This window comes from Myiozetetes cayanensis, unplaced genomic scaffold, assembly GCF_022539395.1.
Source record: "Myiozetetes cayanensis isolate MyiCay16 unplaced genomic scaffold, myiCay2020 scf1, whole genome shotgun sequence".
Lineage (NCBI taxonomy): Eukaryota > Metazoa > Chordata > Aves > Passeriformes > Tyrannidae > Myiozetetes > Myiozetetes cayanensis.
The window spans coordinates 51,884,109-51,896,406 of NW_026086604.1; the positions used below are offsets into that span (position 1 = coordinate 51,884,109).

A 12,298-nucleotide genomic window follows, 5' to 3' on the forward strand; every position below is an offset into this window, starting at 1 on the left:
TGCCGGGCTGGGCGGCGGGACAGCGGGAGCGCGGCTGGGAGAGCTGGGGCTACAGCCATGAGGGAGATCGTGCACATCCAGGCGGGACAGTGTGGAAACCAGATCGGGACCAAGGTGAGCCTGAAGGGGACCCGCTGGCTGTCCGCCGCTGGCGGAGCCTCTGAGCGCCCGGGGGACGCGCCCGGTCGTTCCTCGGGGCTGTGGGACCCCTCGGGGAGGGGGGCTGGGCTGTGTTGGGCTGTGCCCCCCGCCGCCCCCTCGACCCTCCGGGCCGCCCGTGCCCCGAGCGATCCGCTGCCGGGCGCGCCCGGGGCACCGCGCACCGCACCGCTCCCCGTGACCATAAAAGGCTTTGGGAAGTGCCCAAACCAAACGGGACCTCTTTTTAAAATTATTTTTTAAATTATTTTTGCGTTGAAACCGTCCAGGCTGCGGTTCAGAAGCAGGTGGGGGAGGGCGGCACAGCCCGAGTGGCCCCGGGGAGCGCTGAGGCGGCTCCGGGCGGGGAGCGGGGCGGCCGCCGCTGCTCCGTTGGATTTGAATCCTGGTGCCTGCTCCCGCTCCCGCTCCCGCTGCAGGCGCGGGCAGGGTGTGGCGGCGGGCACGCCTGGAATCCAGCAGCTGCCGCGGGGCCGCCGCCCGCCCGGGCGCTGGGCAGGGCCCCTAGTACTCCGCAGGGGAGTTCCCAACCCGCTTCTCGCTTTTCCTCCCTTAGTTTTGGGAAGTAATAAGTGATGAGCATGGCATTGACCCAGCCGGAGGCTATGTCGGTGACTCAGCGCTGCAGCTGGAAAGGATCAATGTCTACTACAATGAATCATCTTGTAAGTGTGGGACGGGGAGGGGAGCGGGACAGGGGGCTCCGTGGGAAGGGGCACAGGAGTCTGGGAGAAAATTGCACTTCTGGCCACCCTCCTTGCATGCCATTTGGCCCCTTAGCTGTGCCCAGCTCAACCCATTATGCACAGAAAATATTGCCTACTTTCTTACGAAGTATTAAGATAATTGGGTGTTATCTCCCCAGACAGAGAGAAGTGGCACAAGGGACTGTCCTTAGGGTCTGGAGGTGAACATTTGTTTTTTATTTAACACAGCAGTAGGCGTTTGCTCTTCTAATACGATTACTTCATCAGATGCATTGTGTCAGTTACCTCAAATTAAACATTTGGTTGTATGAGCCTGCATCTGTAGTACTCTTAATTTCATGAATGAGAGGGTTGGGTCACAGGTAATAGAGAACTGAACAGTAATTCATTAATAGGATGCCAAAGGCGTCCAAATCCCCTGAGTCAGTCTGGTGTTGGAAGGTGTTAACAGTGTAAAATGGAGATGTTGATTCCTTTGGTCTGTTGACATGAACCTGCAAGTGTGAATGTTTCATCTTTTGTCCCGCTTGTGTTAATTCATATTATTTAACTGAGTTTGAACGATTTCAATTTGATACGGATGTTTTATTTTGTGCTTTGTGGTAGATACGCTGTTTGCCGTGTATACCAAGTAGCTCTTTCAGTGAAGGAGAATCCTTCAAGCATTAAAGCTTGTGAGATGTATTAGGATTATTTGAACATAAACACTTTACTCCCCCTGTTATTCACAGAAAACATTACCTACTTGGTTATAAAGAATGTGTAAACCATTTTTTCTAATCAGAAACTTCCCTCCCTCATATCTATTGCTAATAAAGAGCTTACAGAATGTTATATACCATCTATAGAACCCAAAAGATGTCAGCTCTGTTTTTCAAGCTGAATTGATTTGTTCCTAGAGTTACCGGGTTTTTCACTACCATGAATTTCTGTATAGGAAGTACCTATATAGGTATGAACTATGTATTAGAGTAACAGTATGAGACATATTTCTGTATTAAGGGCTATAAGTGTGGTAGAGCATTAAGGGCATGCTTACTTTTTATTGTAGCTCAGAAATTTGTACCGAGAGCAGTCTTGGTGGACTTGGAGCCGGGAACCATGGATAGTGTGCGATCCGGTCCTTTTGGTCAGCTCTTTCGGCCCGATAATTTCATCTTTGGTATGTGGATGTTACTTTTTAAAAACCAAAGCAGCTGTTTGATTAGCAAGTGAATGGTCAAAAAGCATTTAATCTCTCTATTCCAAAGTGATCCTACTGAGAAATCCTAATAGCTAACAATGCGATTGCAGTTATCTGTTAGTCAGTCAAAGGATCCTGTTAACTGAAAAAGTCATTCTTCTGTTAATCATTCCTTCAATTAGCGAACTGCTGAAAGTTTCTTATGGTATTCCGATAAAGTACATTTGCTTTCCATATTTGTGAACTCCAGAGAAATCCTGAGGCCACTTCTTTGCAGCAAAATGCGTGGAAATTCTGCAGAAAAATGGAGGGGGGAGGGAAAACCTCAACCACAAACCAACCAGACTACTCTTCACTTGAATTCATATTAAATCCTTGAGCATTGAATTGCTTTTAGGCTGTGTAATTAAACTTTTTCAGTAGACCTTTATAGTATAGTAGTAGTGGAAGAAGAACAACTGTGACATGGAAAACACTGTCATTACTGGGTTATTTTCCAGCATAATGAGGAACAGTCTGAGAGTATGTGGAGAACTGGTTTTGCAGTGTTCTTGCAGAGGGTTGGTTTTGCCTTTACTGTTCTACTTTGTAATTCTGTGGTACTTTTCATCTAAGCTTAAAAATGCACATTGCCCTTTCTGAGCAGCCTTATGAAGTACAGAAGCATTATCAGTTCCTTTGCACTAAAGGAGGAACAGCATGTGGAAGTTAAGTGATCCTGAAATAGGAAGTCTGAATGAAAGCTACCATGAGAACTCTCGTGTCCTTTTGGTTTCCAAGTCTGCACTGGCCACAAACATTTCCTTCTGACAAGGCAAGCTTAGATTGCAACTTAGTTTGGTATATCATGTCAACATAAGGAAGGAACAATGCCAGGGACAGACAGAGAAAGGATAAACATTATTTGGGTGGTATAAAACAAACTTAAGTCTGGGTTGTTGCTGGTGAGGTGGGAAGTAAAGAAGCCATAAAGAGTCCCTTTGAGTCTTTGACTTAAAACTTTGACTTAAAACTTTCAAAACTTTCTCCTGTAAATTCCATGGCAGTGACATTAAGGGTCTCTTCCAAAGGATCTCTGTTACAACATGTAGAATTAAGCTTAGGGAGAAAAGCCATAGCTCTAATCAGCTTTATGAAGTTTGTTTCTGTATTCAGGTTTCTCCTTTCATTCCCTTTCCCCTGCATGGACCACACAAGCCCTCTGAAAGTGAATTCACCTGACCTATGGAAATACCTGAACTGGAGCTTTACAGTTTGGCACACCACCAGTAAAACCAGAGCAAAATCAATGCAGAATGTCTTCAACAATAGTCCTGTTAACTGTACTCCCTTCCTGCCAAGATAACAATGAACCAACAGCATGTGATCAACTCGTATCTGACAGAGGCCCCTGCCAGCATCAGGCACTGTCCTCCCAACCTGCTGAATAATGTAGAATGGCTGAACGCTGAAGTAATGATCTTCTGTGTCAAAAGCCAACAAAGCATTTTGTTTTCTCTTTTAAAAATCTGGCCTGGGCCCACAAAGGATTTTGTGGCAGAAGCTGGCAGTCCCATACTTGCTGTACCCCAGGCTGTTAGGGTTCATTCTGATGGAGATGTTTTCTACCTCTGCAAGTAACCATGGACCATCAGTCAGGATTTCATGCAGGTATACTGAGTACGTGATCACGTATTCGAGTTATGGGAATTTATCTCAGACCAGCAAATGTATCCATCTCAGGAGATTTGAGATGGATACAAAACAGACCTTATACTTTAATGCTTGTGTTGACAAGATAGTGATCCGAAAAGTGAAGGAGCACAGGTGGAATGATCTTGCTGTATGAGAGCAGCAGATCTCTTGGCCTTCTGCCAGCATACAGTTGCCCACCAGGAACTGCTCTGAACTCTGGTGTATCTCCTCTCGTTAACCAGTTTTCATTTGTACATTTTAACATTTGTCTTTCTTGTGTACGACCTTGATAGATTTGCTGCATAGATACCACTTGAATTTAATTTGTATGAACTGGTGGGAGCAACCACAAAATGGCTGTCAGGCAGTCACAAGGCAAGTTCTGCAGCAAGGCTGTTCACAGTAGGCTTCTAAGCATTAGTGTGCCAAACTACTGCTCTTCCTTAGCAGGTTTGTCTCCTATTTCAAGCAGTGAAGAGAGGAAAGGAGTGAGAGAAGATTGCAGAAAACAGGTGTCATTTTAGGGATTAAAAAACCAATTGGCTGTTCACAAATGGCTTCTCTGCGAGTGCAGCTCAACCTGAATGTCTTTGATAACCCTACAGTGTGCTGTAAAAAGAAAGCGATAGAAGGATCTGGAAGTGCCAAGAGGGCAGATAAGTTGTGAGGTTGCTTCATGCAGGCTTCTTTAGATCCTGGCAAATGTACAGTGAGAAATGACGGAGGCAGTACGCTAGAGATGGGCTGCATACAACACAGAGCTTCCAAGACTGGCAAAAGATTTGCTAAGTCCCGAGTTTTGTGGGCACAGGCTCGTTTCACACCTAGAGAATTTAGTCCTGCTGGAACTTAATAATTTTTGTGTAAGATTTTCAGAAGTCAGTTAGGTAGGCACCTGATAAGTGAAGGCCATCCAGTAGAGTTTCACAGGATCACAGTCAGGATTTCTGGGTGTGTGGCAGTCTTGGCACCTCCAGACTGCACTGTATTGTCATGGGTAAGAAGTCTGGAGCTCCCAGGGCTTATTTTACATGTTGCATGTAGTAGTAGTGGTGGTCTTACAGTGCTGTAGAGCTAGTGGGTGTGGAAGTATAAGATTACTGGGTATAAACAGCAGGAAATCTCCAATGAAAATGTTAGAGACCCTAGGCACGTGGCTGACTGGTGGAAGAAGTGCAGTGTTATCACAGGAGTAGCCAAGAGAGGGCTGGAGGGAAGCCATTAATTTTGGTGTAGGCAGCCACTGGTGCAGTTCCACGATGCAGTTTAGATACAGAGCTTGTGCTAGTGCAGTAGAGAGAGGTGGTGTGGCAGTAGTTGTGTGGGCATCCTGGAATTTGTGTCATGCAGAGTAAGACTGAGGGAGTCTAGTACACTGGAGGACAGGTCCACCTCTGTTAGTCATGCTACCTTCTAAATTTTGCAGACTTAATCTGCAAACAAAGCAAAAGCAAGTAAAATCAGTTTTTACTGATTATTTTTTTTCCTATGAAAATAAAATTTTCACATTTGTTAGTGTAACTGCCCTTCTCTTATCTTGTGTTTTGTTCCTATTCCCTACTTCTTATCTCGCTGCCCACTGAGGAAGGACCACACATTGTTTACACAAGGGCCAACCTATAAGATAAAGTCCTAAACTCAGAAGGATCTTAACAGAGCTAAATTCTGTGTTTTGGAGTGATGTCTGCTTGTTTGTGTGCATCCTGACGTGCTGCCCTGTCTGTAGTAGGGGATCTGCTCAAGCAGACTGCAGCTGGTTACAAACATATTTAATTCTGGAAGGATATTACTGTGTGCTTTGCCCAGCTGGACAGGAAGTGCTGAGCTCCCTGGGCTCAAAGAGAGAAAAATATAGCAGCATACAGAACAATGCATTAACTAACCAAATGCACCATGAGGAAACCAGGCATTTGTGCAGTGAAAATAAAGTGCGTAATATTTAAAAAATATCCCAGCCAGCAGTTTCCCTGGTTGATGTGTTTGGCACCAACACAGTGCACTGGGAATTGAAATGAGACATGGTAATAGGAAGGGAGGGGAAGGTCTTGGAGAACAACTCAGAATTTGTCACTTAATTCTGAAACTGCCGTTCTTCCTGAATACCACTCAGAGAAGTACACTGAGTTCAGAGCCACAGTGTATGTATATGGTAGTCACTGTGAGGAACAAGAGTGTTAAAAAACTGATCCCCCACTTAATCCTCCTTGTTACCTAAGTAATACCAAAATGGTGGCATAGCAAATGATCTGGACTGTTCATCTTAATAAACTGAGGGGCACACAAAAGGAAGATAGCCTCGTGGAAGAAAAGAAGAGGTTTATGAAATATCAGTAATCCAGTTTTGCAAGATGCTTTGCACGTCCTGAAGAACAGGGAGTTTGTAAGAAACCAGTAAAACCTAAAAGACACTTAACTTCCAAGTTTTTTGAAATAATGGTCTTGAAGCTTCTTTTGATCGGTATTTTCATTCAGGAAATTAAAAAAGCTGTAGTTCCTGATACAACAAGTTAAATAGGACTTCTGAAGCCCAGCTTCAGAATGACAAAGTTGGCTTTGTGCCTCGTGAGAACAGTCCAGGAACCTTTCATTTAGAAATATATATGTGTGATTTAGCTTTGTATGCATTGTGGTCCTTACAGACAGGAAGTTTTTTAATATTAAACAGTCATCTTGTGTTTACAGAAAAATGAGGATTGGGAAGTGTGAAAGCTTTCAAAACAAGGAGTCAAGGCTACCTTTGCATTTATGGAAGGTAAAATGCCAAAAAGGCAAAAAAAAAAGTGTCCAAAGGCATAAATGAAAACTACCAGATACTAAAAAATTTATGTTGATACTTCCAGTGTCAACATAATATTGTATTATATATATATATGTATGAGATATTATTAGACAAAACTGAAGAGCACGGTTATCTACCTGACAGATTTATAGCAGCTTTTGTTACAGATATGAATCCATTCAGTGTTGAAATATCAAACCTTACCGATAATTTTGTGTATTTTCTTTTCCTGTTGTATGTTATTTTAGGACAAACTGGTGCAGGAAACAACTGGGCTAAAGGACACTATACAGAAGGGGCAGAGTTGGTCGACTCTGTACTTGATGTAGTAAGAAAAGAGTGTGAACACTGTGATTGCTTGCAAGGATTTCAGCTCACTCATTCCCTGGGAGGAGGGACAGGATCTGGCATGGGAACCCTACTCATCAGCAAGATACGAGAGGAATATCCGGACAGGATAATGAATACCTTTAGTGTCATGCCCTCTCCAAAGGTTTCTGATACAGTGGTGGAGCCTTATAACGCTACGCTTTCAGTCCACCAGCTGGTTGAAAATACAGATGAAACCTACTGCATCGACAACGAAGCTTTGTATGACATCTGCTTCCGCACCCTGAAGCTCACCACTCCCACATACGGTGATTTAAACCACTTGGTTTCCGCTACCATGAGCGGGGTAACTACATCCCTGCGTTTTCCAGGCCAGCTCAACGCTGACCTCCGGAAGCTGGCGGTGAATATGGTCCCCTTCCCACGCCTTCACTTCTTCATGCCAGGCTTCGCTCCTTTGACAGCCCGAGGCAGCCAACAATACCGAGCGCTCACCGTGCCGGAGCTCACCCAGCAGATGTTTGATGCCAAGAACATGATGGCAGCCTGCGACCCAAGACATGGCCGATACTTGACGGTGGCCACTGTCTTCCGTGGCCCCATGTCCATGAAGGAGGTTGACGAGCAGATGTTGGCCATCCAGAACAAGAACAGCAGTTACTTTGTGGAGTGGATCCCAAACAATGTCAAGGTGGCGGTGTGTGACATACCTCCCCGTGGCCTCAAGATGGCTTCCACTTTCATTGGCAACAGCACTGCTATTCAAGAGCTCTTCAAAAGGATCTCGGAGCAGTTTTCGGCCATGTTCAGGAGAAAGGCCTTCCTCCACTGGTTCACGGGAGAGGGAATGGATGAAATGGAATTTACGGAAGCAGAAAGCAACATGAATGACCTGGTTTCAGAGTATCAGCAGTATCAGGAAGCAACAGCAAATGATGGAGAGGAAGCGTTTGAAGATGATGAGGAAGAGATCAATGAATAAAGAAATTAGGTGTGCAGTTTTTTTTCCAGTCCAAATTCTCAATTCTCGATTTCTGACAATTAGGCTTGTAAATTCATATTTATGTTAAAAAAAAAAAAAAGGGAGCATGAATTTTAGGTGTTAGAGGTGCTCCTCAGAGTCCATTGAGATCACTGAGAACATTCAGTATTTCTGGAAATCAGGCCATTTCTATTCATGAGACAAATGTAAGGCATTCATTTAAGGCTTTGACTGAAGAGTCTGAACACAGAGATTGCTAGTTTGGGATCTTTCTTTTCCAAACAGGTTGTCATCCCTAAAGCTGTAGAAGAGAAGATGTAAAATAGGTCTCAAAATCTACAAATTAGAGCTGCGCTATTTTCATCCTATTATGGGTAAGAAAAGCTTGTGGGTTTGAAGCACTCATTCTGTACCAAATGTACAATACTGAACTGCCAGAAACAAAATTTATTCATAATAAAAAGAAGAAAAAGTTTTTTCGTATTCTGTACAGTAACTGCTGACAGTGATATTTGATTCTAGTACTCTAAAACCAAAATAAAACCGATTAGTATCCTCTCAAGCAGAAGTGTTTTGGGCAGTCAATGCTATGTAAATATCCAGTGAGCTGCAGGCTAGAAGCTGGATTTGTGACTTCACCACTTGTTGCTGAATAATCACAGATAATATATATATGGAATCTATCAGTTTGTGATGTGTTCTTCATGGATCCCCAGGATTTAAAGTGACACCCCAGTATCTTGCTGGTGCCCTGTCTTTCTGGCTATCTATCACCAGTTGCTGGTGCTGTTCCTATCTCTATCCCACCCAGCCCATATAGCTGAAATAATTCAGATATTCCCCAGGTGATGGTGGGAGAGGGGACGTAGGCTACGTGTCAACAGATCTCACTACCTAGGTTTGTGAGTTCACCACACCCTAACAGATGCTGTGCATGCCTTGCTCCCAAGGTAGGTTAAAATAACTGGACAGATTAAGGTTGAAGTACAAGAGCATTTATCCACAGTATTCAAAGCAGCTGGAAAAAGTAAAGATGAACAACAGGTTTATCTGCTCCCACTAAAGCCAGACCAGAAAGATCTCTGCATAAGCCAGCTGACAGAGTGACTGTTGGGCATTCGCTCCTCGTGCATGCTTTATGTTTCTGCTCATATCAATTAAACAGCCCTTCTCCATTAGAGAGCCTCCACCAGAGAACACTCTGTCTACATGGAGTCTCTTATTTAGGTCAGTTTCTAGGCAACAGAACAAGCAAACAAAGGAGAAACCCTCTGGAAAGCCAAACTTCAAATGTTTCAGGAACTCTTTGTTTTTTCTTCTTGCCTTCAGAAGCACTTTCCAAGCAAAAAGTGTTGCTCAATACTTTAAAAAGGCACTTTACAAACATAGTGTAATTTCTAAAGATCCTTTGCTCCTGACAACACGATGTTATGTTTTGTTAGTTTGGGATTCAGGGAATGACACAGTGTTTTATGAAGTATATGAACCAGGCAACTGTTGTTCACATGACCTGAAGCTGCCTGCCTAATTCTGTTCCACATAGAAATGGAACTAAATTAGCTTTAATCAAGTACAAGTTTTTCATAGTAACGTGAAGTGACTTCAGGGGTTGAGACACAGCTGCTGCAACATACTGACCAAACTGGCTTTGGCGTAGCAGTGTAGGCAGAGACTGGCTGATTGTCTTTAGAAGGGTCATAATGGAGTCAAGCAGATTCACAGGGGCCACATTCGTTGCAATGTCTAGTGATGCCTAAAGGATTTGTGAACAGCAATAGAACACCTTTAAATATGCATTTTGTAAATGTGAGATGTGGCTATGTATTAATCGCAGCACGAGATGATAAAGTTATAACGCAATATGCATTAAAGAGAATTAACATGTAGTACCAATACAAAGCAAAAGCAAAATCCGTTGGGAATAAAGCCATTAAACTTCAAAGTTTAGTTGATTCCTTGTAAATGGCAGGCTATTGGCTTTGCAAGGGAGGAGAACGTGTTACAGGCTCAGAGCCTGCTATCACACTGCTTTCCATTTAAAGCACTAGCACAGTTCCAAATGAAGTTCATTTCCAAATGAAATAGAACTAACATCTTACAGCTTGTGGAACTGCATTTTTTATAATACTAAAGTCATACCTTGGTCCAAGCCATAAATTCTGATATTACTGTGGAAAAAAAAAAAAGTTGATACTTTAAAAATGCCAGGAATCTTGGCATTCCTAAATAATTGAGTTGTTATTTACCTGGTGAACCAGCCTGTTCTTTATTGGTTTTCATACACTTGACACAAAATGCAGAATATACACTCTGAGGCTGTGCAATCCAGACCTAACAATGTCCTCTGATCCTGCTTTGACTCACCCATTCTTTCTTTCACATGTGTTTACTTGCAGCTGTTTGGTGTGAATTTCTAGAATGTGTGGAGGTGGGGGAGGAAAACTAATGCCCTCTTAGAAAAAAAAAGACAAATCTTCCATCTGATCTTAGGTGGGGAAATACCCAAGCCACCAAAGTGAACCTAGGAACCAGTGGTAGGAACATTGTGAGAGGACCAGCTTAAGAGAACCATGGGAAGCACAAATCCTTCCTGTTCCTCTTCAGTCAACCAACTCTAATCATCTTCCTTTCCTGACGTATAACTAAAAATTGTAATAGTAACAGGCTTAGTGAACAATTCCTCCAGCTGCCCTTCCTTTCAAATAACTTCCTGCTTTTTCCTTGGAAACCTCTGATTTTGAAATCTGCATGCTGAGTCTCACCTAGCTTTGTTCCTCTTCTTCTCGCATTCTTCACCTATGTGTTTTTCATTTCCCCTCTGAATTTTCAGCCTAGTCTCTTGCACCTTTTATTTCTGTGGCCTGGCCCACCTCCATTTTCTCTCTTTTTACTGCCTTGCAGCTGGCCACAGGAAATACCTAGCAGCAGGCTGCCAGGACAGGCCAGGTCTGAGGATGCCTGGAAGTGCAGCTCTTAGTACTGCTCAGATGAGGACACCTGTGTCAATGTTAGGATGAGGAGAAAAAATGGCAACTTACACCAGCTTGAAAACAGGGAGTGGGTGAGGTGTTGCACGGAAAGAAGGTGTGGTATCAGGACAGAAATTGGAATCTAACCTGATGGGCCAGCTCTTTTGCAAAGTTGCTCCAGGCAAAGCCAGCAAGGAATTGGGCAGGCCCTTAGCTTTGAGATGAGAGCCCATGTGTATTCCACCTTAAACAAGCCACATTAGGCTCTTCATCTCTCTGCATCCCACAAATATTGCTCTGTATTCCTTTACTAGCACATGGATGGCCTTAAGAGAAGGTGGTCACCTCTTAGGAACAGTCAGGTTGGGAAGGAGGGTCTAGACCTGCTCCTTCTGGCACTGGGAGGAACAGGGAACTCAGCAGCTCCCTCTGCACAGCACAAGCCCCTGCTAGTTGAGGCAGCACTGCTCGATGTGTTTGCAACAAAAGTTAATCCAGCATTATTGGCAGCCGCAGCACAGACTAAACTTGATTTTCTTGATTTATGTTCAACCACCTGACATCTTAAATTTGTGAGGAGGAGAACACTAACTGTCCTCTTCAGAGAGGCTGGTTGGGTAAACAGCTTTTTTTTGTTTATTGTTTTTCCATATCTTTGTTTTGATTACAAAATCCTAACACTGTCGGATTCTGCAATTTTTGGCACAAAATATTAAGACCTACTGAGGTAAGGCTAAACAAGGAAACGAATGCTCTAAAATAAAGGAAAAGTAAGGCCACTCTATAATTATGAATATATTATTAATAAATTATTAATAAGCATGCACTTATTAATTGCATGCTGCAACTAAACAAGAGTGGAATTTAAAAGTACACAGCACAAACAGTGAGTAAGAGAAAACATTTCCTGCAGAGGAGACAATTCTTTCACAGTCTGGTAGTGCCGTTGTGAAGAGTCGAGTTAAGGGTTTTTGGTTGGTTTTGGTTGGTTGGTTGTTGTGTTTTCTGTTGGTTTTATTTAGCAAGGAATGAAGAGATGCAGAATTCTGGCCTTTACTGTGTAAGCACAGCTAGTCCTCAGCACTGGGTACAAACTGCCTATACCAAACAAGAAGTGTTCAGCTAAATTGAGGGAGGGAGAATAGAACAAACAAGGCACTAACACAGAATACATGTAAGATACAACCTAGAGCACTCAAACAGAAAATCAGTCACTGCTTTACCATGTCTGCAAGGTTTTTTATAAAACAACTATTGCAATAAATCATTCTAAACTTTGACTCCAATAATTAAGGAAATGAAGTTTAGTTTTTTTCAGACTGCTTTCCTGTTTCTCCTTCATTCTACAACAAACTCAGTAGGGATGAAGAGATGTGTTTAGCAACTAAAAATGCACAGTAAATATGCCCCAGATTGCTATATTTGCTGTTTACCTTGCTCCTCTTCTCTGTAAAGCCAGGCTACATCAGAGATGGAAAAAGCTTCATCATGAAGGAAAAGAAAATCCAAAAGAAT

The 12,298-nt window shown here is 43.2% G+C and overlaps 1 protein-coding gene across 1 annotated transcript; it reads left to right on the plus strand.

The window, feature by feature from the left end:
• TUBB6 (tubulin beta 6 class V) lies at positions 1 to 9,756 on the plus strand. Its single transcript, XM_050306674.1, has 4 exons — positions 1 to 114; positions 716 to 824; positions 1,918 to 2,028; positions 6,751 to 9,756. The coding sequence occupies exons 1-4, from the start codon at positions 58 to 60 to the stop codon at positions 7,812 to 7,814; spliced, it is 1,341 nt and encodes a 446-aa protein (XP_050162631.1). The 5' UTR covers positions 1 to 57; the 3' UTR covers positions 7,815 to 9,756.
• The last annotated feature ends 2,542 nt before the right edge of the window (positions 9,757 to 12,298 follow it).